Genomic DNA, 27,839 nt, shown 5'->3' with positions numbered 1-27,839 from the left:
TATGCCACAGGAGGTAGCCAACAATGGGGTATACGTCAGGACCAGGCTGTGAATATAGCTGACCTTTGGCCTGCTCGAGTGTCGCTTTCGGTGTCTGCCTCAGACCGGAGGGGCCTTGATGAACAAGCCAGAGAGGTTTGGGCAAATAATTCTGGCCTGTGACATGCTGCACAACATCTGTCTCAGGTAAAAAAATGCCCCCCCCTGCCCCTAGAAGACAACGGGTACCGACATGTGTAGTGCTGCCACACAATGAGCAGTGAACGGGAGGAGGGAAGGGAGGGTCTACTGGTGCGGCAAGAACTCAGACAATTATTTCTGATCACATCGATAATCACATGCTGCTCACCTTTATACATAGCCACGCATTGAATAAATCACATTCTCACAACAAGGAATGTCCTAGCATTGCTTCAAGTGAACTAGAATGTAGTACTTAAGTGTGAAAGAATACACCCCCAACACCACCCACCTCACCCCACCCCAACACACCCTCAACATGCAGCTCCACTTCCCCCTCCCCAACACACTATCTCCAACACCCTCACCCACCTCCACCTTGCCAACACACACACCCTCCCAATGCCCCTCTTCCCAACACACCATCCCCGACACCCCAACCCACCTCACCCCTCCCCAACACACAGGCCTACTCATCTCCCATCTCCCCAACACACCATCCCCAACACACCCATGCCCTCCCACCTTCCTTGTGCCTATGTATAGAGCGCCATGAAATGTCACTTCTGTGGCCTCTTGCCCTTGCCAGACTGCTCAAGTACCGTTGGGGTCAGCGGACACAAGGAGCGGCACCCTGGGCTGCTGGACAGAGTTCCCTCTGTTGGGGTGATGGAGGTGGAGGGCTCAGACTCCTGGCCCCAGATGTGCTGCAGTGTCAATTGCATGCAGCAATGGAGGGACTCTGCAAAGGCTGACATGCCCTCAGTGTGCTCCCTCATCCTCTGCCCAAACAGGGGAGATGGCAGCGGTGGTCTGGGTGAGCTGCCAGCACTGGCGGTCAAGGGACCGGGAAATCCTCCTGGATGATCCCTGGACGCTGTGCCTGACTGGCTGCAGATACTGTGCCTGCTGCCCTGCCAGGTGTTCCATGGACACCTGTTGCTGCTCCATGGCATCCCGCCTCACCCATATCACTGCCAGTGTGTGCTGTGACACTGGCTGTAGGCTCTGGAGAGGGACAGGCCTGAAGCAGGGTGACCTGAAGCCCATGTCTTCCTCCTCCTCCTCATCTGCAGAGCCGTCGCTTCCTGTGTCTACCCCATCCAGGTGCTGGTGATGACTGTCCTAAACAGGTGACGAGGAGCGGTCAGGGGGGCAGATCGGTGGGTGCAGGTGTGTGGATGGCACTCTTGGGAATCTCCACAGGGGCCATCTGTGGTGTGGCTGTCACAGCACCTGCATCAGCATGTGCAGTGCCTCCTGTGCCATCTACATTGCTGGTGGAGGGTCCACTGGGCACTGAGGTGGGGACGGTGGGCGTCTCCATAGCTAGCAGAGTTTACACTGTGGTGGTCTCCTGTGGCCTTGTTGTCCCCATCCTGCTCTTCCACCCACTGCGCTCATGCCTGGCTCGTGCAGGTTTGGAGGTGGATGCACTGCCAGAGGTGGAGGTGCCCTGGGCAGTATAGCTTTTGGGTGGATAATGAAATGCTGTCAGTCATCTTGCATACATGTAAGTGGGCTAGCACGACAATCATGCAACATGAGGTTTGTTCTTCCTACACACATTTGTATGATAGGCATTGTTGGTTTCAGTCCATTGAGTACAGCTACTGCTAGGCGGGAGAAGTTCCTGCTGAAGGTGCACACAGCGCATGCATGTGCATGTTGGCCTTCCAATGTTGCTGTTCGTTGTGGCGGCACAGGGGGTTCACTTAGTAACATGCACTGTCACAGCACACATGGGTGCTTCTCATGGTTCCATGGCTTCACATGCATAGTTCACCTACAGTGCATGTGCATTAATACACTATTCCACCTTTGCTGAAACATGTATGTAGTCACTGTGCCTTTATACTGATTGCCATGTGGTTGCCCATTCCCCTCCCCATTATGCACATCTATGCTCGGGGCTGTGTGCTTCTGGCTAGTGCATTCACATGCGAGTGGGGACTGATAGACTCACTGCCATCCCCTTGGCTTGCAGCTCCAACCTCTGCACTACCAACCCCATTTATCCCTTCAATGTGGAGTATTGAGCTGGCCTTTTCCTCCCATGGAGTCAGGGTGAGGTCTTTCTCCTGTGCCTGGCAATGAGGCTATGAACCTTGGCTTTGAGGTCAGTCCATCGCTTTCGACAGTCTTCACTGTCCCATGGGACAATGCCGACTGCCACCACCTTGTCCCTGATGGTGGCCCAGATGACAGCCATCCTCTGGCCAGAGGTCCTCCGCTGCCTGCTCTCATAGAGCTCCTCAGCATGGAAGACAACCTTGTCTACTAGCACCTGGAGTTCTGCCTCTGTGACCTTCTGCTTTCGCAGCCTCATCTCAGGCACCTTAGGCTTTCCCTTTTCCTCTGACGCGATCTGTCAAGTATGGTGTCCATATGGCAACAGGAAATGAGAGATTGAGAATGGATGGTACTTTTCAAGATGGCTGCCGCTGTGCTTCCCATTGCGGTGATGACGCCATTTCTGCTGGCTGTAATTCCAGTTGCGGAATTAACACAGATTCTACAGCGGTAACAGTAATTCTGCTGATTCCGGGCAGAATTACTGTTGGTTAGACATTTATGACAGTATTTCCACCTGACGGAATTACTGTTACCACCAGTGGTGTGACACCATAGCGGTAACAGTATTTCTACCATATTACCACCCAACTCATGATGAGGCCCATAGTCTTTTAATTTGGGACATAAAATGAGTAGAGCACACACGTTACAGGCTGCCTTTTGTTGGCACGCTCAGGCCGTCACCTCCGTCTTATCCCCTGATTGCCGTTTTACTCTGGTTTCTGTGACGGATCTGAAGATGTCTTCCCTTCTCCCCTATGGAGAGACCTTGGCCATGGGGCCAGGGCAGTACGTCCACAGTACAATAGTCCCCCTGGGGATGGTGTACCGAGGGAGGATCACTTGGGGAAGGAATCCCCCTATGGGATTGGGGGACGACCATCACCAGAGAACGCAGTATCACACCGCTTTAATATATTCAATCCCTTCTCCAACTCTAAACCCTCCTTAACCCTCCCTGGATAGAGCCAATGTACTTTGTTGTAAAGTCAGTCAACCAAACCTACACAACACTGAAAAACCAGAAAGTATAAAATATCATGCCGTTGGTGACGGTGCGCGGTACAAATACCTTTAACATTTAACATTTAACATATAGCTTTAAGGCTGGTACTTTAGGTTCTATGTCATTTCATCACGGGATATTTTTTCGCTGGGGTTTTTACTGCATATTTTTTAATGAAAAAACTTCATCAAATATTTTTATTTTTTATTTGGGGGGTTACCCACAGGCCCCTTATCCCCTTTAATTGTTTTTCTATTCTTGAACACCCACACCCCATATATATATTTATATATATATATTTTTTTTTTTCATAAATTCAATGAGTTTTTTTCATTAAAAAAACTGGGGTAAAACCCCCCGCGAAAAAAACGTCGTACTGGTACTGTGATGAAGATTCCATGGATCACTCGGGTGAAGCAGAGCAAGCAGTCTAACTTCCTAATGCTAGTGATTGGGTCAAAGCAGTACATCAATCCCACGCAGGAGTTTGAAAGGTGTTCAAGCTCAAGCAGATGAGCCGCAAGGAAAGCCTGAACGGGAGGAAATAAAGAACCCGAGCATGGGGCATTATGAGAAGACTACTCGGGTTGCTGCCAAGCGAATCCTCTCTGCCTCCCAGGGCCCAGCGTCACGCAGAAGAGACATAACGCGCAGACGAGGAAGGGCATTAGACTGCAGAGCCGCTGCAGACCCTTCCAGATGCCCAAATGCTACTGGAGGCTCCAGAAGGGACACAGCTGCCCGGGAACCGCTGGTACCTCAGAGAAGGAAGCAAACAGGTACGCGGGTTGCCTGGGAGCTGTTAGAGGTCCGGGGGAAGCAACCGGGTGAGCTCAGAAACTGGATAGATAGGGTCTGAGACCCAGAAGTAAATGAGAGAGAGTTGTATACCTGGCAGGAGAGTGAACCAAGTGGATACAATGCAACAGTGCGAGTTTGGGACCCGCACCCAAGAGTAAGAGGGTTGGGAACCCTGGTGAAAGAAAGGGTCTGGGACCCTGAAGCAAACGAGAGAGAGTTGTATATATGGAGGAGAGTGAACCAAGAGGATACAACGTAACAGTGCGAGTATGGGCCCCAACCTAAATAAAGGATCAAGTATAAGAAGGTCTGGGACCCGGAGGATAAAAAGAAGCAAAAAGGGAACAGTTCTATGCTTGGCAGGGAAATAAACCAAGCAGGCACTATGTTGCTGTGAGAGTCTGGGACCGCACCCATGAGAGAAACCAATGTTTTAAGTGGAAAAAAGGGTCTGGGTACCTGTGAGCGAGATAGCCCAGGAGAGAACACTTGCTTGGCAGGAGAGTGAACCAAGCCAAGTAAAGTATTGTGAGCCTGGGACTCACACCTACATGAGAGGTTGAGAATAAGAGTGTTAAGAGACCTGGGACTGACAAAAGGAAACCTACACCTGGTAGCATACTTTGCAAAGTTAATTGGATAAAGATGTATGGACCCAAGATGCATTCCCTCCTGGATTGTTTAGTGACAATTTATGAAAATGGGGAAAGGGCTCAGAAGCCTAAAGGAATGATAGTAAGATAAGAAACAGACTAGGGCAAAGGAACACAACCCTAACATTGAGATCCTACGCTTGGTATCGGGGCATACCAAGCTGGTAGGATAAAGGACTGTTGAGCCAAGAAACAGTTCCTCATGAATCATCCAGTGACGTAATATAAGAAGTCTAGGGTAAATGAGCACAACCCTAGCATTGGAATCTTGTATTTTGGAACATTATTTTGCATCACTTCATCACGGGGAAAACTGGAAACTTTTCTGTTGGTTGAAAACACAAAAAGCAATTTTTACTTTGAGAAAAGATCATCCTTGCATAGTTGTCTTAGATTATTAGTGTTAGGGACAGAAGTAGGTTTTGGGACACAACAGTGACAGACTTGTTAGTTTCGGACTTCCTGACAATTTCGCCAGTTTCCTTTGAGGTAGAGAGTATCAGAGCATTTTTCACCAACTATGCTGATGATACTCAGGTGGTGGTTGAACTTAGTGGGAGTTACAGCCATGACTGTGCAAAATTAGGAGACATATATAACATCATCGAGGCATGGATGCTTTCAAACTGGATGCGCCTAAATGCAAAGACGACTGAGTTTATGATCTTTGGCTCTACCCATGCTAGGCGTAAACTCAGTCCCCAGTACAAGTCTTTTAACATCAAGGATTCGGCTATCCCAGTTAGAGATGAAGTGGAAACTCTACGCATAACCCTGGAAGCGTCACTAGGTGCTGAGGCTCAGGTAATGCACCTACAAAAGAACTGCCAATACTACAATCGCCTACTTCGGTCCATTAGACCGTATTTAAGTGAAGAGAAAACTGCCTGCATTCCCTCATAATAGCCCAAGTGCTTCTCCACCACCCTCATGCTCATAGATCCAAGCACTGCCTTCGATAACGTCATTAACAATATTCTCCTTTTGTCAATATCTGGCTTAGGAATCAGACACTTTACACTGCTAGTTCTTCCTGTACTTGGCTAACCCGTCCTTCACCATAGCCTTGCCCTTAGATGCATCATGAACCCGCTTACTGTTTGTTAGTGGATCACAGGGCTCACTGCTTCCTTTTGCCTTTTTCCATCTACAGGACCACTCTATGAAACACAATATCTTCTGCTTATATACCACTGTAAACAGAAGTTTCCTTCTTCCAATCCTTATCTCACCAAACCCAGAACCACCTCCTAGGACTCGTCACTTGATGGCAGTGGACAGACCAATGACCTATGAACTCTACCATCATTCTCCCAGATTCTATCCTTATGAAAGTATGGTCCCCTCACCCTGAGCTAACAACCTCAAAGCTCACTTAGACAGCTGAATGCCACCCTCCGCCCCCATATAATAGCACGTTTCACCATGGGTATCGTCCCAACATGCTGTAGGTTGAACGCCCTTGGAGCTCCTGAAGTCTGGGAAACTGAGGAGGTGCTAGTATGCATGGGTGCATAATGGCCAATAAAGGTTATGAGGGCTTGGCCGAGTCCCTGCTAGCCACCCATGTCTAACTGGCATATGTATGGATGGAGAGAGGTATACTAGGGAAATAAGCAGAGGGAGTTCTTCCCTTCATTGGTTGCCTATCGAGGCAAGGGTCAAATTTAAAACACTGTGCCTGATTCATTGTGCACAAAATGGTAGAGGAAGTCTAGCCATTCAGGAGAAACTTCACAGTTACAGCCCAGGCCGGACTCTGAGATCTGCTAACTCAGCATTTCTATGCGTACCTAGATATTGGAAGGAGTGGCTTTGTGGTAGAGCCTTTTCTGTGGCCTGACCCAAGCTCTGGAACTCGCTGCCCTTACAGCTAAGCACCACTGCAAATTTTGTATCTTTTAGGCAAGGGCTTAAGACCCCCTTTTCATGTGAATCAGCCTCTTAGTCTCCTCCCAGTATCTCCTGACAGTGCTATGATGCCTTTGGTGACAGTGCGCTATAGAAGTACCGGATTGATTGATTTGGTGTATAAGAAGATAGTCAATTATGTGTGTAGCTATGGTTCGAATTTTTGTTGTGAAAGGAAGCTACGTTCTCATGGCTGTGGTGTTGTGCAGAGTGTCATTTGAGATGTTTGTGAAATCAGATGCGTACGGAGTGTGACCACGCCTTTGGCTAATTACAAAGGTGTGGATTGAGAGTGGGAAAAAAAAACATTGGTTATAATCAAGTGAAAACCTAGAATTGGTAAATTCAGCATCATTTTAATACATTTGGGTTGATAACTTACGGTGGGTGCATTCTGCATGTGTTCAGCAATCATTAGGTGGCTACATTCAAGACCCCACTTAACTGTAAAGGCGGCATTCTGCCAACACTTGCAATATATTAAGTGAAACACATTCTATAATTGCCTAGAAACCGCAACTTGGTCGCCCTGATGGACTTGACTAGGTGCAGTACCCTGGTCAACTGAGAAACATAACTTGGTCACCCTCATGGACTTGACTAAGAGCAGCATCCTGGTCACCTGCACAACCCTTCCAAGTGCTTTACAAAGTCTATCGGCAGCGTCCCTGTCTAAGTAGAAAAACTGCCCACTCTCTGTATCAATCTAGGTGCAATATATTGCCCATCATCAGTATTCATCCAAGTGTGATACGCTGCTCACTCTCAAGTCCGTCCAGCTGGAATACCTTGCCCGAATCAGACAGTTTACCTGCAGAGAGAAAGCCCAGCCTCAAAATGCATTGCCCATCCCTAAACAGTCCTGATGCTGCACATAGTCCACTCCTAAGTCCATCCAGGTGCAACACATTTGCCGCCCTCAACAACTAAGTCGATTATATTGTCAAGCCTCAGTGTTCTTCTAAAAGCAATACACTGCCCACTCTCAATTCCGTCCAACTTACATTACCCCATCAAGAATGTTCAAGTGCAGAGAAATTGCTCACCCACAGAAAGCATTAAAGTGTAATACATTGCCCACCCCTAGACAATCCGAATGCAACACATTGTTCACCCCCAAATCCGGCTGGGGAGAAGATGAGAAAGGATGGAGACTGGTGATTTGGAAGCGGTCAGAGAGGAAAGAGGAGATCCATTTTAGGGCAGAGTCCCTAGTGCCTAGGGAGAAGAGTCTGTTAGTGAGAGTGGTGTGGTTAATAGTGTCGAAAGCTGCCGAGAGGTCCAGGAGGATGAGTGTGGCGCAGCCTTCAGAATCTGCTGTTCTTTTTCAGGTCATCCCAAATTGAGAAAAGGGAGGCTTTTGGTCCATGGAGAGGTCTGAAACCAGACTGAGCAGGGTCTAGAAGGCTGTGGTATTCTGCAAAAAGGCTGAGCTGGGTGTAAGCTGTGCAATCCAGGAATTTGGCAATGAAGCAATTGTTAGAGATGAGGTTGGTAATTGGAGGCGAGGTGGGGGTCAAGAGAAAGTTATTTAGTAAAGGTTTTACTTGAGCAGTTTTGTATGCTTCCGGGGCGGAAGCGTGGATGGGGGAAGGCTGCTAGTGTATTCAGGATGAAGAGGTTTCTTTCTATGGCTATCTTGTAGTAGTTGTCCTAAAGGACATCACAGAGTGCTTGGGAGGTGAGGAGGAGTGGTTGCACAGAGAAGGGTATGGAACTCTGTGATAATCTTGTGGAGTTCCCGACAGGGGTTGTTGGTGTTGGATATGCAGTCGCTATTGAACATTTTTTTGGCTTTCCTGATTTCTATCCTGTAGAGTCTGGTCTGTCTGGCAAGAGTGGCCTTTTTCTGGGGGTAAGGGCTGGACCACCATTGGCGTTCCAGGCGGTGGTTGAGGGCTTTGAATCATTTGGGGCAAGGGATGAACCACCTGGGAGAAAGGCCTGTATAGTAGGAGGCAGATCTGGACGAAGTAAGGGGCGAGAGGGCATCGGAAATCCATTGGTCGAAGTCGTCAGGAGAGGGAATTCCTCCTTGTAGGGGGAGTAAGGGAGGAGAGTAGGGAGTTGGACAAGTGCAGAGAGATAATTACCTTGTTCCAAAGGGTGATCTGGGAGAGGGGGTCAGGGGAGTAGGGGCAGGGAGGAGGAGGGCAGGTTGTTAGGAGTGAGAAATAGATGGCAGAGTGATCAGCCCAGATTAGTGGATGGGCGAGGAGATTAGATTGGTGGAGCTGAACTCTGCATCTAGGGTGTGACCTGCTATGTCTCTGGAGGATAGCTCAGGGGCAACGTGCTCGCCTTGGAAGTAAAACAATACAGAGCACGACAGGTTCGATACCCGGGTCCGGGCTTAGAAACCTCTGGGCATTAAGCGCGTCATAAATAACCTATCATACCATATCATATCATATCATGTGGGTGTGCCCCGATATGAGTTCTGACAAATTGAGGGCTTCCAAGTTGTCAATGAGGTGACAGGTCATGGGGTTGGAGGGGATGTCGAATCAGATGTTCAGATCACTTAAAAGGGTGAGTGAGGGGTGTGAGATCATGATGGTGGCTATGGAGTCGGAAAGAGAATCTGCAAAAAGTTCTGTTATAGACCGGGGAACTGTAAAGGAGGAGGAAGGAGTGGGTGAAAGAGGGTTGGTTTTGGAATTTGACAAGCAGGGATTCGCAATCGTTGCTGCAGGGTTGTTACTCAGAGTGTAGGAGTTTTAGGTTAGGTTTGTAGAGGATGGCTATTCCCCCTGCTATGCTGGATCTGTTCTGTGTGATTAGGGCGTACCTGGGGGTCGCAGGTGAGAATCCTGTTGTGAACGATAGGAAGGAAATCGTCTCAGAACCAGGTTTCGGTGATGAAGACACAGTCTGGGTTTTTGTCAGAGATAAGGTCAAATATCAAGTGCTTTATTCTACTGACAGATCTGGCGTTGATGAGTATGCAAGAGGGTGGGGGGTGCAGTGGGCGGAGTGGGATATGAGTGCGTGGGGGTAGGTAATGAGACAGGGGATCTAAGGGTTTGAGTAGGAGGGATGGGGACGCATGAGATGGAGGGGAGGAAAAAGGGAAGGAGGAAAGTGGAGAGGGAAGGGGTAGATAGAGGGAGAAGCAGGGAGGCTTGCAACTTGGTGGGGGTGAGGAAGAGGGGGTCTAGAGGAGTGATCAGTAGAGAGGATGGACAGGGTTGGGCAGAGGGGGAGGAGGGCAGAGGTGTAGGTGAATGGGATGGTATGCGATCTGGGAGGGAGAGTGGGGGAGGAGAAAGGGGAGGGCTTGCGTTTGGAGGAGTTTCTGTGTCCGAGACAAAAAGGGGGTGCCAGAGGTGAGTGGGTGAGGGGTGGTGGGGAGTCTTTGCCAGGGCTGTGCGGGTTGCACTTAGAAATGTGAATGCTGAGTGGCTGGCAGGATCGGGGTGTGATGTAGAAAAGTGCTGGATCGTGGGTGGTTGGGTGGGGGGTTTGAGAGGAGGGGTGTGTTTGAGATGGGAGGCTTGGATGGGCTTGAGATGGTGTTGGGGTTGAGGGGGCTGGCTGAGGTGTGCAGTGGAGGAGGTGGGAAGGAGTGGTGGAAGGGAAGTTGGTCACTGGGAATGAGAGGGTGTTATGGTGGAATGAGTTGAGGGTGCTGGCTGAGGTGTGTTGTCGGGGAGGTGGGAGGGAGCAGAGCAAAGGGAGTTGGAGAGGAGATCGTCTGGTTTCTGGTATGCCAGAGGTTTCCCCTGGCCTTAGAACTGTTTGGCATGGTAGAAGGGAGGTCAGGAAGCAGGAGGAGGCAGTGCCTGAGATCACTGTTGGTATGATAGGTAAACAAGGCCTAAAAATCAGAATCAGAATATGAAGCAGATGTAAAGTTCAGTGCGGTCAAGATAAGAACAGTGCTTGTGCTATTAGTACGCCGGTCTTGCGGTCCACGGTACTAATAGCAATAAGCCCCTCACCGCGGGGGCCTTACAGAGTCAGATAATACCCTGGGGCCTTCGTTAAGGCCATTGCTTCGCTGTGGCCTGTAGCTATGGGCCCCGGGACATTACCTGACTCGGTAATGCCCCCACAGCGAGGGGCTTATTGCTTAATTATGCCTAGATTCAAACCAAGTAGCAACAATTAAATAGCAAAGGTTTTCAGGAAATGTACGGCTACATTAAAAATATGCACAGGGCCTAATCAAGCAGCAACAATGAAATAGCAAAGCATTTTAGAAAGTACACTACGATTGAAAAGAGCGCTAAGCCTATGTTGGAAGGAAATAGAGTAGCTTAACCAGGAAGCAGTGGTTGAACTGTTTTAAAGCCACCACTGGTTTTAAAAATGTGCAGGCTCAGCACAGTAGCAGCAGTTCAGATGGAGCAAGGCCTGAATATTTTGCTGGAGAGAGTAGTTTTACAGAGCGGTCCAGAGGGGGTGGGTCAGCAGTGAAGGACATGTGGCTGGTAATGTAGGTGCTCTAGGGAAAGCTAGCCAGGTGAGTGAAAGAGAGCTCACAATAGTCAAAGGGTGAGGGAGTGAGCTGGGTTAGGGAGGACGTAAGAGCTACACCTGGAGGGAGGCTGCGGAAGGTGAAGGGGGTCTGGGTTGGGCGCTCTGGCGAACAGGGGCAAACAGGGTATAAAAGCTGCCCACAGAGGAACTGCCCTTAGCCGAGGCCCTTTGCTGGCTGTCCATGGCAAGGCTGCCCTAAGGGGGTAGAATAAAAGCTGATTCCGGTCAAGTGGGCTACCCCACCAACCTACTGGTTTGCAGGAAGGGCTAGGGTATGGGTGGGGAGCAATGGGGAGGGCGAAAAAGAAGTAGCTGCAATGGGAAAAATGAAACAAATGAGAGTGCCATGCAGCCTTGGAAGAGAAATACTCACGTGCTCATCAGGTATGTTCTCCATACTGAAGATTCAGGCCCAACACATGTCCCACTTGAACAATGCTATGAAAATTACCTGTTAAGAATACTGGTCTACTGTAATACTCTCAGACTCCGAAAGTACTCATTCCTAACACATGGGAATGCATGCAGCGTTGTTAAAAACACATTCTTTAACTTGTACACGTTCAAGCCGACACCCTTCTATCGTCACAAAGCTGGACATCTCTCAATCGCACCCGGGGAAGGGCGCTCAGCCAATCAGTGGGCTGGAACAGCGGGCAAGAATACACATTCTCTGTCTGCTGTCCCAGCCACCCGAGGCCCTTTCCCGGGTGGCACAATTGTTTTGGGCTTTGTTAGTATGGGGAGGCAGCCCTGTTGCCTCCCTACCCCACCCCACCCTTCCCCAAAAATCTCCCAATCCCCTTTGCCAGCTCCCCCCTCCATTCCCACTTACCTGTGGGATTGGAGCTCTGTGCTCCTGTCCCAGCGCTCCTCCCATCTCCCAGCCACCGCCATAGACATGGAAAAGGGAGTAAGTCCTTTTCCTTATGGTGGTGGCCATCTTTTCTTTTCTTTTTTTCCCCTGGGAGATCAGCTGCTCAAGCACAGTGAATCTCCAGAGGAAAAATGATGAAAGTCACTCACACCCCGGATGAACCCCGGGGTGCGAATGGCTTTCATGCCCGCTACAGAGGGTGGACACTGCTGGTAACGGCCTACAGCACGAGCTGAGGCACGCTTCACTCGGCCCTGCCTAAACTCAGGCTGAGGGTCAGTCACCAGCCATGTCTGCCGTCTTGAATGCCATATTGTTCAACATTCTGCCCAACTAACTTAAAATTCATTTGTGGTATGGCCTCCTCCTTTGCCGACTCAGTCCATTGCAGCATACAGTGCAGGAACCTTCTCTATTGATGCACCCAACATTTTCCCCTAATTCCTAAAATCCCTGGTGCCACACTTCTCTCCTTGCGCCTCTTCATTGGATTGCTCTACTAATTAAGCATTCAGGCCCCTCCACCTCCACTTAAGCAAAACAGAAAGGTGATGGCTGGAAGGTTTTGAATGAATCATAACCACGGCCAGTGGTTAAGATTCATTCTAAACCTTCCAGCCATCACCTCTTTGTTTTTGCTTTGTCACCCTGAGTGGGACGGGTATGCTGTGCCTGCTGGGCCTAGAGACCCAAGCTATTACTCACTGATGAGGCCCAAGAAGGCCGAAACATGTTTGGCGATGCTTGTGGTCTCGTGCAGAAGGGATGTGACCAAGCAGTTCGGGCTGGACTGCCCCTTTTAGGGGTGGGACCAAGCCTGATTTGCATATGGTCTTTCCCCTTCTGTAATGGCTTGGCAGGCGAAGAACGATGCCCAGAGCAATGCCAGAGGTTAAGATTCATTCTGAACCTTCCAGCCATCACCTCTTTGTTTTGGCTCTCTCCACCTTCACTGCCTTCATAACCTTAGAAATCATGTTCTACAACTTCAGAGTCCCCTTCCCACCCAGTGGCCCTCATTGTTACCTTGGTCCCTTAAGCTCAGGAACTTCGAGAGAACTGTTGTATGGGTTTGCACTTTGCAACTCTTTACCTACTTTTACCGCTAGGAACAGTTGAATAAACCATTGTCTGCATATGCTCTTATGTATTGCTTGTATGTTCGTCCTTTTTAAAGTCTGTGTCAAGATGCCACAGTATACAAATAAATAAGCAGAATATATCAAGGAAAATACTGGTCTTGCAGGTAAAAAGAATCTGGTACTCTGAGATAAGAACTGGAGACATTCCAGGGAAGGTGGCAATCGCAGAGTTTGTGGATGTACATTTACTTGACAATGCATTTAAACATTTCTTCTGACATAAATGTGTATTGCTATATAAAATAACTAAATATGTAAAGAGCATGCCAACATTACCGGCATATTCAACTAACTAAATATCCAATTAAAAATCCTGATTTATGGCACAAGAAACCTAAATTGAGACAAACCTGCGTTTCTTAGGAATCGATTCATGTAGTCATTGACAACCCTTGTCACAGGGTCATAAAATCCATCCCCGCAGTCATAGCAGCCAGGCGGGATCTCCCGAGGAGGGTCCACATCTGTAAGCTGAGATCGACCTAAAAAGAACATTGCAAATATATTTATTTTAAACAGAAATGGCTTCTTGAACCAGGGTTGTTTCTAGGTCTGGAAAAGTCCAGGGGCTACACTAATGTTGGGACTCGGGGTAAGCTAGCTATAGCACCCTCAGCCCCCACCCCTAGCAATGCCTCTGGCTTCTTCGAAACAAAAACTCTAATTTTCTTTCAAAGACGTTTATGACCATTTACAGGAGCATGTTTTATTGATGTGGTTTTTATACTGAGCATCCATACATCTTGAGCAGATTCATAAACAATTTTCTGAATGCTTAATACAATATCTAAGGGGTCAGCTAAGTGGATTTAGGCTGATCCTTGACAATTACATAGTTGAGACAGAAAAAATAAATAAAATTAAAAAAGATCTGCATATTTTACAAATGTATATTTTAAGGAAAATCTGATTGAATCACCTTTGGCAAATACAATCCAATCAGCCCTATATACTGACTGGGTGGTATATTAGTAGAGTACATCGATTATAGAAGGGGATACTAGAAACACAGTTAGGTTCATGAAGGCACAGCACAATTGGGATGTACGTGTTTTAAATAAGGTCACTTTCCTCGTTTGCACATTACTCATGCATTTTTCTCTGTGGTCGTTTTGGTTGAATTCTTTTTTTTTTAATGGGGGGAATCGCCCTCATCTCCCATCTAACTCAGCCCCCACCACCTCACCCTGATACCCACAAACCCAATCCCCTACCCCCAAACACACACACAACATTTATGCATATATTATAGTGCAATGGTCGCTGCCCTATAGTTAGGGTGAGCCAGAGTTGCATAGGAAATCGGAAAAAAGGAATCACTATTAACTTTTGACTTGTGTAACGGATTTGACCGAAATATTGCAGATAATGTTGTACTTCTGCCCCCTTCCCCTGCCCCCAGACTGGAAAGATTCTGTAAAAAATAAAAAAGTTATTAAGAAACCAAAAACAAGCACTTTTGGCTTAGTCCCTATTAATTTTTCCATGGACAAAAAAAGGTACATTTCTGCTCCACCGCACAGCCCAAACTGCTGGACAGATTTGGACCAGGCCGAAACAACTTGGGCATGAAGTGTTGACTCGGATCCTTTTGTGGTTTGGGGTTATTCCATACAGAACTTTTAAAAATATTTGACGGAGAATGGGGTGCCCCCTTCTCCAAAATAAGTAGCTATATCTACCAGGGTAGATTGAGAATCCGGGTGTTCATAAATGAAACAGATTATAGCTGAGGCTATCAGAAAATAACATGCAGAAAAAAGCCATTTGCAGGTCAAAGACATGCAAATGCCATCAGGCTGGAGGTTGGGGGTGCTAGAGGGCCCAAGTGAAATTTGGTAGTTGGAGGAGGGCTATGGACCAAGTTTGCAACACAAGGCTTTTCCCATGCCCTCGGGTATAACCAGGGGTGTAACTGCGGCTACCCGACATTTCAACTGAAACTGCGTCACAGAAACAGTGAGAGTTGTGGGTGGACTGGTAGAGGGCAGGGGAGGTGAGGAGGCCATGAGGTGAGTGGGGGGAGCAGGCACAGATGAGGAGAGCGCTTGGTGAGTGACTGGGAGGGCATACAAGCATTTATATCTTGCAGGTTCTTCGAATAAATGCGGGTATAAAGACTACAAATAACCAAGGGTATCTGTAGTTCATTACAATATAACTTGCGGCTAATGAAAGAAGTAATTTAAAAAAGTATATATTTTTACAGCTACAGTGAAGTCAGGGGTGAAAAATCACTACCATGGCTTTTAAACGGCTGAAGGCCATGGCTAGTGATCTGTCATTAGAGAGTAGTGTGATGAATCGGTGATGATTCCTCCTAGAAACCTGGCCAGGGACCCATCTCATGTAGCCACGGAAAGGCAGACGCTTCCAGATCCTGACCTTGGGGGCGGTGTACTGTGGGAGGATCACATGGTGGAGGGACAGACCAGGAGCAGTGGGAAAGCCCTGTGTTTAACTTTCCCTGTAATCCCACACTTTTGATGGCTGTTTGTCAAACTGTCAGAAGTAAAAGAAACAACTTTACCGAAAGGGACTACAAGTTCCAGAATCCTAGAAGTACTGGGACAAAGAAGAGGGCTGAAGAGGCATGCATTTGCAACAGTCAGGCAATTAATCCTAGTAGCCATTGCAGCATTCATGCAATTGAGCCTAACAGCCCACACCTGAAGGAATCTGGAAGGCATAAAAGTCCCACGCAGGTGCAGGCAGGAGGAATAAGTGGAAGGAGCTGGAACATTAGCAGGAATGCAGGCTGTGGCAGTAGAAGCAGAAAAAAGGCGCAGGACTGGCAAACCAAGCAGAAGTGTGACAACAAGAGGGATGCCGGAAAGTGGAAACAGCAGATTTCACCTGTGTTTTCTGAGAGAGTCATGTCCACCCAAACTCTGAAGTGCAGCTGCTGCGTAGTGGAAGATTTGCCGGAGAGAGACAGTTTTCCCCATGTGAGCCTGATTGCGGTGGTTGCCGAGCTCCTGATGTGCAGGAGACTGAGGCACGAAGCAAGTGTCGAACCGAGTGTCTCGGGAGTAAAATGAGCTGCCAAAACATGTGACCGGCCCAGAGACAAACTCTCAGGAAAAGGCTGTCGGTCACCAGCAAGCCAGAAGCAGTAGATATCGTAGTAGAATTCAAGAAAGCGGTGTGACCCACAGAGCAAGTGTCTCAGAATCCGGTGAGTGAAGCAGGAATTTCTAACACATTGCACAAGCCTTGCCGGTAACAGTATCCAGCTCATTAGTAACTCGCGCAAGACTTTAAAGTGAGTAGAGTTGTTTGTTGCATTAAAAAACCTCTGAACAGTGGAATGGTAGCGCTCTTGAAGGGCATTATGCTTGTGTACAAGCTAAGGCTACTACTGTTCAAAAGAGTGGTCCAGTGTCCCTAGTTAAGGAGAGGGAACACTGATAAAACCATTTCCAAATACCTAACTTTGACGATACAAGAGTTACAATCTTTACAGTGAAAAAACTACACTAAAGAATGGTCGTGTGTGCCTAATTGTGATTCCCAAAGGAGGCCTGAACTCTATCCTTTTCTTATACAAGAATAAAATTACATGTATGTCTTTAAAACTCGAAAACTACATCCAAGAGTTGTTGCGTGTGCCTAATTGTGGGTTCTAGACAAAGACTGAAACGTATACTTAGTTTACAAATAACATACCTTTCATTCATAAGAAGTTAAAGAGTATAAACAATTGAAGGAGAGAACAAGCATAGCCCAAGCCAAGAGGTACCTCATACTAATTATGATCTGATGCTTTCTCAGAGTTTAGAGCAATCCAGCTTCATTGTGTAGTTACTTTTTTTCTTTTTTTTCATCAAATAACTTTATTCGGCATAGAGCCATCAAAGTACATCCTGAAAAAACATTTTCTAAAATTTACAGTGTATAATTTTCACCACGTGAAGATTGAATTTAAGCAAAAACATCGGACACCATACACCACCTAGGATACCAAAACCAACATTAATACTCAATTTGCCTTTTTCCCAGGGGTATAAGGTTCGGACCTGTTATGATGGTGTTGTGTCAAACAGTTCCAGGGGGATCAACAAGACCCAGGTAGGGGTGCATCCTTGTTGCAATTCTGCTGTTATATGCCCGACCTTGGTGTGGTGCCCAGATCTTTCCAAGACCTCTATAGCCAGGTCTGACAGATTCAGCAGAGTTATTACCCTTGTTACACGTTCTAGAGCACCCCACTATGTCCTCTCTCTTCACAAAGTCAAAATTCTCCACGGTACAGAGCCAATGGAGGCTCTTGTTTAGAAGTGCACCCCTCAGCTCCCGTTGATTTGGTGGGGGCTTTGGAACCCTGTGGAGGAAAAAGGAGGTGTTTCTTTGATCCCCATGCACATCGCTTGTGCATACACACCCTTGGACAATGGTTATGTGCGTTGTGCAGTCTGGTTCCTCTTTCCCTGGGACAATTAATTCTCAATACATTTGGGGGACAACTCACAAACAAGATGGGCTTGATGCCCAGGGTTGAAGGTTCCCTAGCAGCAGTTAGATGTGGTGATTGCTGCAGCCCGGGTGTGCCTTGTCGGTATGGGGGAATCACTATTGCCCGAGGAGGATTGCAAAAGGTGAATCTTGGGTTGAGGCACCTCATCAACAGAAGAAGAAATGCCAGCTTTCTCCCCCAACCGGCCTCTGCCTCCATTCCTCCCACCTCCCCTATTCTGGGCCTCGATTAGATCCACTAGCAGTTTTTTTAATTACTCCCAGTTCGGAGAGCACTCGCAGACAAGAAGGACAACCCCCAAGTAATTCAGCCTCTTTGGTATTGGAGCGGGAGGGGGCTAGCTGTTATGAATGAAGGGCTTGGGAGCCCTGAGGGGGTTAAGCAAAGAAAAGAAAAGGCCCCCAAGAGTGATGATGGCATACTCTCACTCCAGATGCACCCAACGGGGCTAGACGATGATTTGTCCATGATTACTCCATCAAATTCCATGTCAGATTACATGATTATTACGTCCAACGCCAATACAGGTGGAGCAGAGAGTACAGAGGCTGGCAGAGAATGGACAGGGAATGGATCCACTGAAGTCAGATTGGGAGCAGATGGATCACAGGCCCCCTTAATTTAAATCATGTGATCGGTAGTCGTGGGCAGAATATCCAGGTTCCCTAAAACAACTTGGACTCCTCTGTTCATGCTAGGGAGATCTCCCTCCTTCCTCCAGATGTCTCCTGATAACTCCCCTTTATCCGGGTGCGCCAAGCAGTTCGGCCACATGGTTGGCTCTTGGTGGAATTACTTCCTCACCCGACGTTACCGAAGTAGGCGCCACAAATTGACAGATCACACTTCAGGGGGTGATGGACACCCTCGAAAAAACAAAAGGGCTCCTTGGTTTCTAGCTGTTCCCCCCAGGTGCAGGGGCACTAGCAACATTAGAAGCTTGGATCCTGCCCGGTCTGTGAACGATATCACTAACATGGCCACAGCTGGGATGCCTTAAATGCTCTCTCCCTGTTTTCCCTATTTTCTGTGCTGCCCGAATTCTACGTTCTGATATAGGCACAGGGACTGAGCACGTCTGCAGGCTGGAAAGCAGGGCGGATTTGCATAGGAACGGGAGAAAAAGGGGACGGTGGCAGTAACTCTAACAGTCCCATCTTCAGGTTAGTGTGCAGCTAATGTCAACAGAGCCAGCAAGGGTCACCCAAAGTTTTGTTCCAGCCCCAGCCCTCTGCAGTAGCACAATGAGCTGTTGAGGTCCCCCCTTTACCTCTTAGTGTGGATATTTCGTGCTCTCACCTTGATGTGAAGGTCTTTACTGGAGTGGAGATGGGTAGAGTGGGGCGAGCCCACCAGAACCCCTGCTAGACTGCTAACACCCCCGTGGGACACCAACACCCCACATCCTTGTCCCGCAGGCTTCACCCTGGCGGGCCGGAGCTGCAGCTGATGAAGGAGAAGGGTGTGTGGTCAAAATCTGCACCAGTATGGAGGCCTTCCTGGCCAATGCAGCGAAGGAGGAGAGGGATGCCAACACCCCGCGCCCTTGTTCCGCAGACTTCAACATGGCGGGCCAGAGCTGCAGCTGATGAAGGAGAAGGGGGCATGGCCGAAATCTGCACCGGAATGGAGACCCTCCTGGGCTAATGCAGTGAAGGAGGAGTGGGACACCAACACCCCGCGCCTTGTCCCTAAAAATCAAAAGGCCTAAAATAGAAGTGTATAGGCTGGCACCAAGGCTTCTGGGTAATCCCTTTGGCTGAGAGCTGGCAGAAAGGTGCAAATAAAGTTTGGGAAGGGGTACTGACTGATTGTAAAGACTATTGTGAGGTAGACACAACCTGCAGTGCCAAGGACTGTGGAAGCCAGAGAGAAGTGAGTCTTAAAGGCAAATCCAGGTTGTTATTGTGGCAGACAGACAAAAAAGGCAAAGAGGCTGCTGATTTTGAAGAAAGCTATTCAAAGGAAGAGTGCCTTGCCTACCTGAAGAGGTTGAAGTGTTTAAAAGTATATCTTGTTGAAGCCTGTCTGACATTTCAAGCATTGAAGTTGTGGTAGTAATCCAACTGTTGTGGTATATCTGGTTGTCAGTACATGCAACATTGCAGTAGCTTAAACCAAGTGAAGTACTGTAGTACAAAGGAGACTGTTCTCATGGTAAAGCCAGCAGAGGTGTGGTTGTTAAAGTGGAAGCAGCAGCACTAAATAGTCCTCCTGACAAATGTATCATTGTGAACTCTAAAACTGTAACTAAAGAAGGACTAACTGTTAACCAAGAACTGTGGATTACAATTGGTGCTTTAGTATTTCTTTTTTAACTGTGGCAAATCTTCTTAAAGAGGTGATAACACTTTGTGACCAGGATTACCATTGGTATTAATTTTCTGGAAGCAGAAAGTGGATATTTCACTCAGGAGCAGAGATTTGTAACCATTGGAACTTTGGTTAACAAACTCCTACTTTGACATTGTAACATCAAGAACGGATTCAAGACTTTTCTTTCTGTGGTTGAACACCTTCGGAGTTGACTTTGAATCCTGGGGAAGGGAAATTACCCAGGACAGTAGAAGGTCATCCAAGATTGATGAATATTGTTCATGTCATGTTGTATTGCCATATATTTCTTTTGTGTATTTGTTGTTTATTATGAGGGTCAGTGTTGGGGAGGAGGTGGTCGAATTCCGCCCCCCTTACCATTCCCGAGCCGATGTACCATGTAGAAGGGCTCTGTACCACGATGTAACAGACACATGCATGCATAACACAACCCATAGACTTTTCCCAAGACTCCATCTTGTACCGCGACAGACACCATCTTTTACTAGGCCCAGAAATCATCCCCCTGCAAGGAGCAGTGCTCCCATCACCAGCGCCGCACTGACCGCCCAGAGCTCTGCCACCCCCTCGTTTCCTGCCAGCTCCACTCAAGCCCTGTTCTCACGGAAGACCAGCGATTTATTTGTTGCAAACAGCATAACATCATATTGTCACAATGCCCATTCTGCAGAGCGAGAGATCAGAGCAGGCCTCTGCACCAGAACTCATCCATCCCCACTAAACTGCCTGTGCCCCCTCAACCCCCACCCAGCCAGACCACCGCCAACTAACACTGACCCTCCAACTCCTTTTCATACAGATACCTATCTGACCCTAACCTCACCCTGACCACACCAGAACCCCCAGTGAAATTCTAATCCTGCATAGCAGTATATTTTCTGTAATCCACACATGCAAGTATCAGTAACACAGATGGGAGATTAACCCTTGAGGTGGACACCTGGGTGTGGGGCAAGCAGCATCAAATTAATTGTGGAGTGTAGGGGATGGAATGCCTATAGACTAGCTCATGTGACCCAAGCACCACTATCCATGTAAGATTTTATTTGTGCCATTATCAGTTCCTGTTGTATAGTTTAGCTAGATAGAAATGTGTCTTGTTGTACCCTGACCTTCACCGCAAAGATAAGCCCAGCTGACCCACGTGCCACCGGAGCAACACCCGAGCAGCAGCCAATCCAACATGGTCAGCCCTTATACATGCATAATGTATCATTCCATTTCACCAATTGCATTGTAGAATTTTTTATCTATAGCCTACGTCACTAATGATGCATTTTGCACTTATAATGTGCTGCCCGTGTATTGTTTGGCATAGCGCTCCCATGCAGCACAGTTCTTTGCTCGCTATTATTCTTATACAAAAAGTTTGTTATACTTGCAATTTATCTCAGAGCTTCATTCCCCAGAAGGGGAGCGTCCTCATTATTTGGTCCATTGGATATTACGTGCATTGTTGGGTGTGTGCCTTCACCAGCTAACCTATATTCAAGTGTGATCCTTTAGCTTTTGTTAGGCAGGGAATTCCTAGCAGAGTATGGACAGTAAGGCATTTTGGAACATTTTTTTTTAAGAATAAAATGGCATACTTTGAGAAATCAGCAAACAGTTGTCTGTCATGGCTACTGAGCAGGGGTTGATTTAGAAAATACAGTGGGCACGGCCGAAGGCCAGTGGTGCCGAAAATATATAGTGTGTATGAAAAAAACTATGCTCTAATAAAACACTTTAAATTCAGGGAAAAAACTTTAGTTGAAGTGCAGTTAAGGTGAGTAAACTTAACACAACAAAACTCTTGATATTTAGCGCATTGGGAAAGTCAGGACTGGCTTAACTCAGCGCATTCCTGTTGCAAAGCCCAAGAGCACATTTGTATTATAAGAGAAGGAATTTACAATGCCATACAAAATTACATTATGGAGGATATGGCATTAGGAGGGAGATCAATGGGAACGTGCTGAGTTAAGTCAGTCCTGAATTTCCCAATGCGCTGAAATCATAGGGGTTTGTTGCGTTAAGTTTACTCACCTTAACTGCACTTCAACTAAAGTGTTTTCCTTGTATAAATATATATTACACAGCCTGCGGTAGCGGCCATGTAAGTTATGGTTAGGCTGCTGAATTCACAGAAAGAGCACTTTATGGGCGGCTTATAACTTTGGTGCTGTTTGATGAATCATCACCAAACTCTGCAAAAAAAGTATAGGACCACCTCGGAATGATTGTGCGAAGGTTGGTATGGTTTAATTCAGGGGGGCAAAATTATAGGGTGGTCCCAAAACATTGGAAATCCTCATAGACATAATGGAAAAAAGAATTTGCTCACGCCTACAGCCCAAACCACTGTACGGATTTGCACCAAACATGGCGCAAGGAGCAGTGGAACGGTCCTAAAAGCATGCCTTTGCAAATTTGGTGCAAATCCATTGAGTAGTATTTTTAAAAATTCCCAAAAAGTAGGTCAGTGATATCTGGGTCCGGTCCGCTGACTCACTTCCTGATTACGATTCAGCAGACACCTCTGGACCAATGAGAGGGTGGCTTAGTGTCCGCAGATGCCAAATACACACGCTGATTGGATGTTCAGAAACATGAGATGCGTCATAATTTTTTCAACAGTCCACATATCGGAAAGCGTAGTGAGAAAGAGAGAGCCTGGGGGAGTGTAAAAAAGTTGATAGGGAGCTGTTTTTATAGGTGAAAAAAGCAGTGCAGGGGCCCCCAGGTCCACAGACAGTTTTACTGTCTGCGGACGTCATTGGGAGTGGCGAGGTTCAGGATGAGCCCCGTTATTTGAAGGTGTATTGTACATACTTGGTATATGATTTAATTATATTGTGGTGGTTGTGGCCACTAGCCACTGCCATAGTAATATGTGTATGGTAATTATAGGTGATGTAGGGGAGGATACAGTATATGTAATATGGTGGAATTATATAATTGAGTGTTTATGGTATTTATGATCATAGTAGAATTGAGGATAGTACTTTTGGAATCTGTATTTGTTTCTTTGTGAAGAAAAAAAATTGCATAATATTGGGTATGGTTACATAGTTATATATGGTAATAAAGCTGGAATTTCTGGGTTTTTTCTGTGAAAAAACACGAGTATAATTTGTTAAACAAGATAGTTTAAAACCTTTTATTCCATAAAATTGTACATTATGTTTTGGACCCTAAGAAATAGTACATTCACATGTTGTTCTATTGACATGAAATAATCATTGAGTCATTGAGGAAACAAATCCATAGTGGATTAAAAAAGAACTACAGGAATTACATACAGTTTTGGCTTTTACTTAGTTTTAAAGAATGTACAAGTTACAGAAAACTTGTGTGTGGTAGCATGGATATCTGAGTGTAAGTGTGATAGGATGTTTGTTTGAAGTGTGTTGTAATTAGGGGTATGTTTAAAGTAGACATGCGAGTATTCAAACTATATTTGACTTAACAAGAACATTTGCAGTAACAATAACTGTGCTGGCATATTTGAAGTGTATTACAATGAAATGTTTTTTAAAGCAGTTAGATACCCGTCAGCGTATTCTAAATGTCTTGGATTTTAAATTAACTTTCTTTAGTATTATGGATGTATTTAGATACCCATTGGCATATTCTAACTTTGTATTGCACTATACTTTAGTGAGTACATTTGGGTTGAAGGAATATTAAGTAGGCATTTGTTAGATGTGCCGGTAACCTATGTTTTGTAGTAACGGAAGTGCTGTTAAAAATCAAACCAACCTCTTCTTTATTTGACATATGCAGTATAGTTTCCTGAAGTGGTTGTGGCAGCAGTGTGGTAGATTATGCCTACTGTTGTGAAGGTTTTCTTGCAAAGAGATACTTGGCCGGGTGTGAAGCTAGTACGCTTAAAGTTATTTTTAGTACCATCTGCATTGTACCTTAGAAGCATTAGTTTGACATACTGGCCATGTGAATTTATTTGTATGCTGGAACGATTGTCTGAATGTCAAAATTGGCATAATATGCCATGATCTGCATTCTGGAGAAGCTGGTGAAATGGAATGGGTTCACAATTTGGTATGGATACATACACAAATCGTTCATTATGGATGTGCTCTTGTGAAACATGGTTGCAGACAGTGCATGCATGTTTCCACGTTTATGCAATCTGGAAGATTAATTTATGGGGATGGTTTTGGTTTCTACTACTTGTAGTAAGTCCATTAGGAATTCTTGAGGATCTTCCTGTGTGTTTATGGTGAATTGTACCATTCTTGTACAGTAGTCCAATTTGTGCCTTATACCTAAGATAGTTTAAGTGTTGTCAGGATTACTTGGGGCATTTCTGTGAAGGATGAGCATTTGCAAACACAAATGGTCTCAGCCATTTAAGTAAATGCTGTGAACAATTAGAAGAGAAGACTGATTGCTAGATTTGCATAGCAATTTATTCCAGTTGTGTTGCTGAATTTAAATGGACCAGAGAGTTGTGCCTCTGAATCATTTGGACCGGCTGCAGTTGTTTTCTGAGAAGAGACATTTGTCTCTTTGTCTTCTGATGGACGTGCAGTTGTTTTTGGACTACAGAGTTTTGTGGTTGTATTATTTGATGGAGTAGCAGTTCTTGGTTTTTTCAGTGGTATTGCTGGGAGATCTGCTATAGGTTCTGTTTGTATTAGTTTTCTTTTTAAATGTTTTCTTTTTTGAGGTACAGTGTACATATCTAGATGGGGGTATACAGTGCACGTAGCCTGTTGTATTCCAGAATGTAGGGAATGTCTGCATTGACTTTGTTTGCATCAAAGTTAACTAGGAATAGATCATTGAGTGTACGGAGATGTGAAAGTGCTATGTTACTCATAACTTCTTTGAAGAATGTACTGCCAATATCATTCAATGCGTGATCTAGAGTTAGACCCTGCGATTTGTGAATAGTGCCAGTATATGCAAGAGATAGAGAAAATTGTTCTATGTGTACGTACATGTCTTTGAAAAGAAGGAACTGTGCTATTGTCCGGCCTATTCTTTTAAATTCTCCAAGTTTGTCAAAATAGATGTTGACAAACTGAACGTTATTGTCATGTGGATATGTTTGGAATCCAACAACTGTACCAATTGCTCCATTGACTAAACCTTGTTCTATGCCAAGTTTACATTTCAGAATGACTCTGCAGTTTAGACACAGACTTTTGACCTGTGTTTCTAATCCAGCTTTGCTGGAGATACATTTTTCTAAGATATTTAGTTGTGCTGTTGCTTGTTCACATATATGGAGTGTCATTCCATATACTTCTAGTTTGTATGTGGAGCTGATATGCACTACGAGTTGCATTTCTTTTTTCAACATTGTATCATTGAATTTACTAAAGCTTGCAAGGGTTGGCATTAAGGACATGCATTTTATATTTTGCTGAGTTTAATCGCTCCATGTCATCAGGGGCAGATGTCTTTTGCCCATATACTTCATGGATTAGTCTAGTTTTTAAGATGGGCTTTACATCTTTAGTAAGCAGACCAGATCTAATGCTTTTTAAAATGTTAGCATAGGTGAGATCTGCAGACTGACGCATGTTAGTTCTCTGTAGCGAAAATGTTGCCAGAGATTTACATTTCCAATGCTGCCAAGTGTATTACGGCATTCTTTGAGTCCTAATGTTTTGAAACTAGGTTGACCTTTTACTGGTGTTAACTGTAGGAGGTCTCTAAAAACAATAATGTGTTTTTTTCCAAACAGTTCTTTGTAGTCGTTTTTTAGGACTTCTTGCATTCTGAGATGAATTAAAGCCAGTATGAGGTTGGAAACGATGCATCCTTCATCAATTCTGGAGGACTTTCATTTATTTCAGAATTCTGCATACTTCAGTAGCAGCTTCTGCTGATAATTTCTAGGATTCTAATTTGTTTTGGCATCTACTGGGAGGAGCAGTAGTCTGTGGAAAATTACACCTCCTACGTTGGAGGCAGCTAGACCTGTAAGGGCTGTTACAACAGCTGAAAGGATGTTGTTTGTTAAGTCTTATAATTTGCCAACAGCATAGGAGCCTAGAATCATGTGGTCATTTGCTGCTACACTGGTTGAATGTGGCGCTGCCTCGTGGTCTTTGGCCTCGATCTCTACTGAAAAGAGATACACATGTGAGCAAGTAAGCATGGAGAGCAGCAAGATGAACATCACAGTTATAGTGCCGGGTCCCATTACAGCAGAGAAACGGTGAAAGTCCATGTCCCGCTCTGGTTGATGAACATTTTTCAATTGAACATGGATGTGTCTAAAGCATAGGCAATTCCTTGGTTCAAGCAAATTGAACACACACCTATGTGATCAAAAATGAAGACTGTTTTTATGTCCTGATGAGGGTGTTGCTTGGAATACTACACTATCAAGCAGTGTCTTGATTCCTGCCCCTCATGTCCCCAGCCCTCCAAGATGTCAGGCTGGAGCCAGGCCACGATCACCTACATGACCCTCAAGGGCCTCGCCATCCCTCCAAAGACCCACTTGGAGTCAGACTTGGCGCTTGTGGCACCAGACTCACTCACTCCCATAGGATAACATTGGGGATTGGACTTGTAGTGCTTTGATGGGGACAAGATGGATGCCCCCACATATTTCAGTTTCCAGAACTGCATGTGCAGTCCAGTCATTTGGGTGTGGTTCAGCTTAGAGACACCTGGGATATCCAGAGACTATTTAAGGCACGTCCAGGCTGAGAAACATGCTTTGTGTTTTCAGCACCTGCAGCGCGACACTCACCGTGTTCGGATCGGTCTCCAGTAGGCCTGAATCTTTCTTCTGCACTCAGCTCCTGCAAGAACAAGAACACCGTTAGGAACAGCCTTACCTTGCGGCGCTTCTCCCCATCATTCATCACTTCTTCAATTCTGCGGGCATCTTCAGTGGTGTCATTCCCATCCCGGCATGCCGCTTCTTAAGGAAAAGGAAAAAGAACAGAAAAAAGGCATTAGTGAGCATTCAGCAAATCTTCGCTTACTTTTAAAGACTGTACAAGCTTCAAACGCTTACCTGAATCCCAGCCGCTCTGGGGGAACTCTGTCTCCGGAACTTCTCATCCATCTGCAAGAGGGAAAAGACACTCCAGGTTAGCGTGGAAACATCTAGAGGTGCTGCATTCCGCGCTTACCAAACGCATTTCTTCTTCATAACCGACATCCACGCTGAAAATGTCGCGGCACCTAAAAGACACAGAAAAAGAACTCAGTTCCATACAAATACGAATGGGTCACATCACGCTCTCACTCACCTTCATCGCTACTCATCTCAGTAGCACGTCGCCATCCCCGGACGCCGGCCATCATCTAAGGAAGGAAAGGAACGAAGTTAGAGAACTGTTCAAAAGACTCATTATAGTTACCTGTCGGACTCTTGCCAGTGAAGTAACTAGGCAGCAACGAGCCTGCACCAATCAACGCGCCCCTGGGCTGAAAGCAGGATGGAGAGCGCACTTCCCAAGAAAACAAGGTGAGCTGTGGATCAAAGGGAAGGGTTGGACCCCGGGGAAGAAGGGGTTCAAGCACACAGAGACAATAGGGAGTTAAACTCTACCAATCCTGTGTTTCAGGCCCAGTCTCCAGTCGAGTAGACTCCAGGGAAGGGTTTGAGGTCGTAAGAGGTCAGAACAGGCTGAGTGATGTCCCTGTGGATACCAGAAGAGCGTTACAGCAGCCCCGAAACTCGAGTTGACACGAATATAACTCTAGCTCCTTTTTAGGATTTCAACAGTTTTTTGGTCTATATAAATGTATATGGTGAATTGTACATATTTGAACAATTTAAGAATATGTGCCAATATGATATAAAACCATTGATGCATTGTTAGATGATAAATATGAATTTGCATCAAAGGTCTAATAAATAGTCCTTATGTGTTTGGAAACAAAGGTTTACAATAGCGTTTTTTTGTACAGT

The 27,839-nt window shown here is 46.1% G+C and overlaps 1 protein-coding gene across 1 annotated transcript in view; it reads right to left on the bottom strand.

Annotated features, from left to right (window-relative positions):
* The window catches only part of MORN5 (MORN repeat containing 5), a 246,329-nt gene that overhangs the window by 67,316 nt on the left and 151,174 nt on the right, over positions 1-27,839 (bottom strand). Inside the window, exon 4 of the mRNA XM_069609651.1 lies at positions 13,482-13,613. Within this exon, the coding sequence (XP_069465752.1) occupies positions 13,482-13,613 (132 nt within the window). The remainder of the gene's footprint in view (positions 1-13,481; positions 13,614-27,839) is intronic.

Source organism: Ambystoma mexicanum, chromosome 8 (genome assembly GCF_040938575.1).
Source record: "Ambystoma mexicanum isolate Mex_15411 chromosome 8, UKY_AmexF1_1, whole genome shotgun sequence".
Lineage (NCBI taxonomy): Eukaryota > Metazoa > Chordata > Amphibia > Caudata > Ambystomatidae > Ambystoma > Ambystoma mexicanum.
The sequence above is the reverse complement of the archived record's forward strand: the minus strand, read 5'-3'. Positions and strand labels throughout refer to the sequence as shown.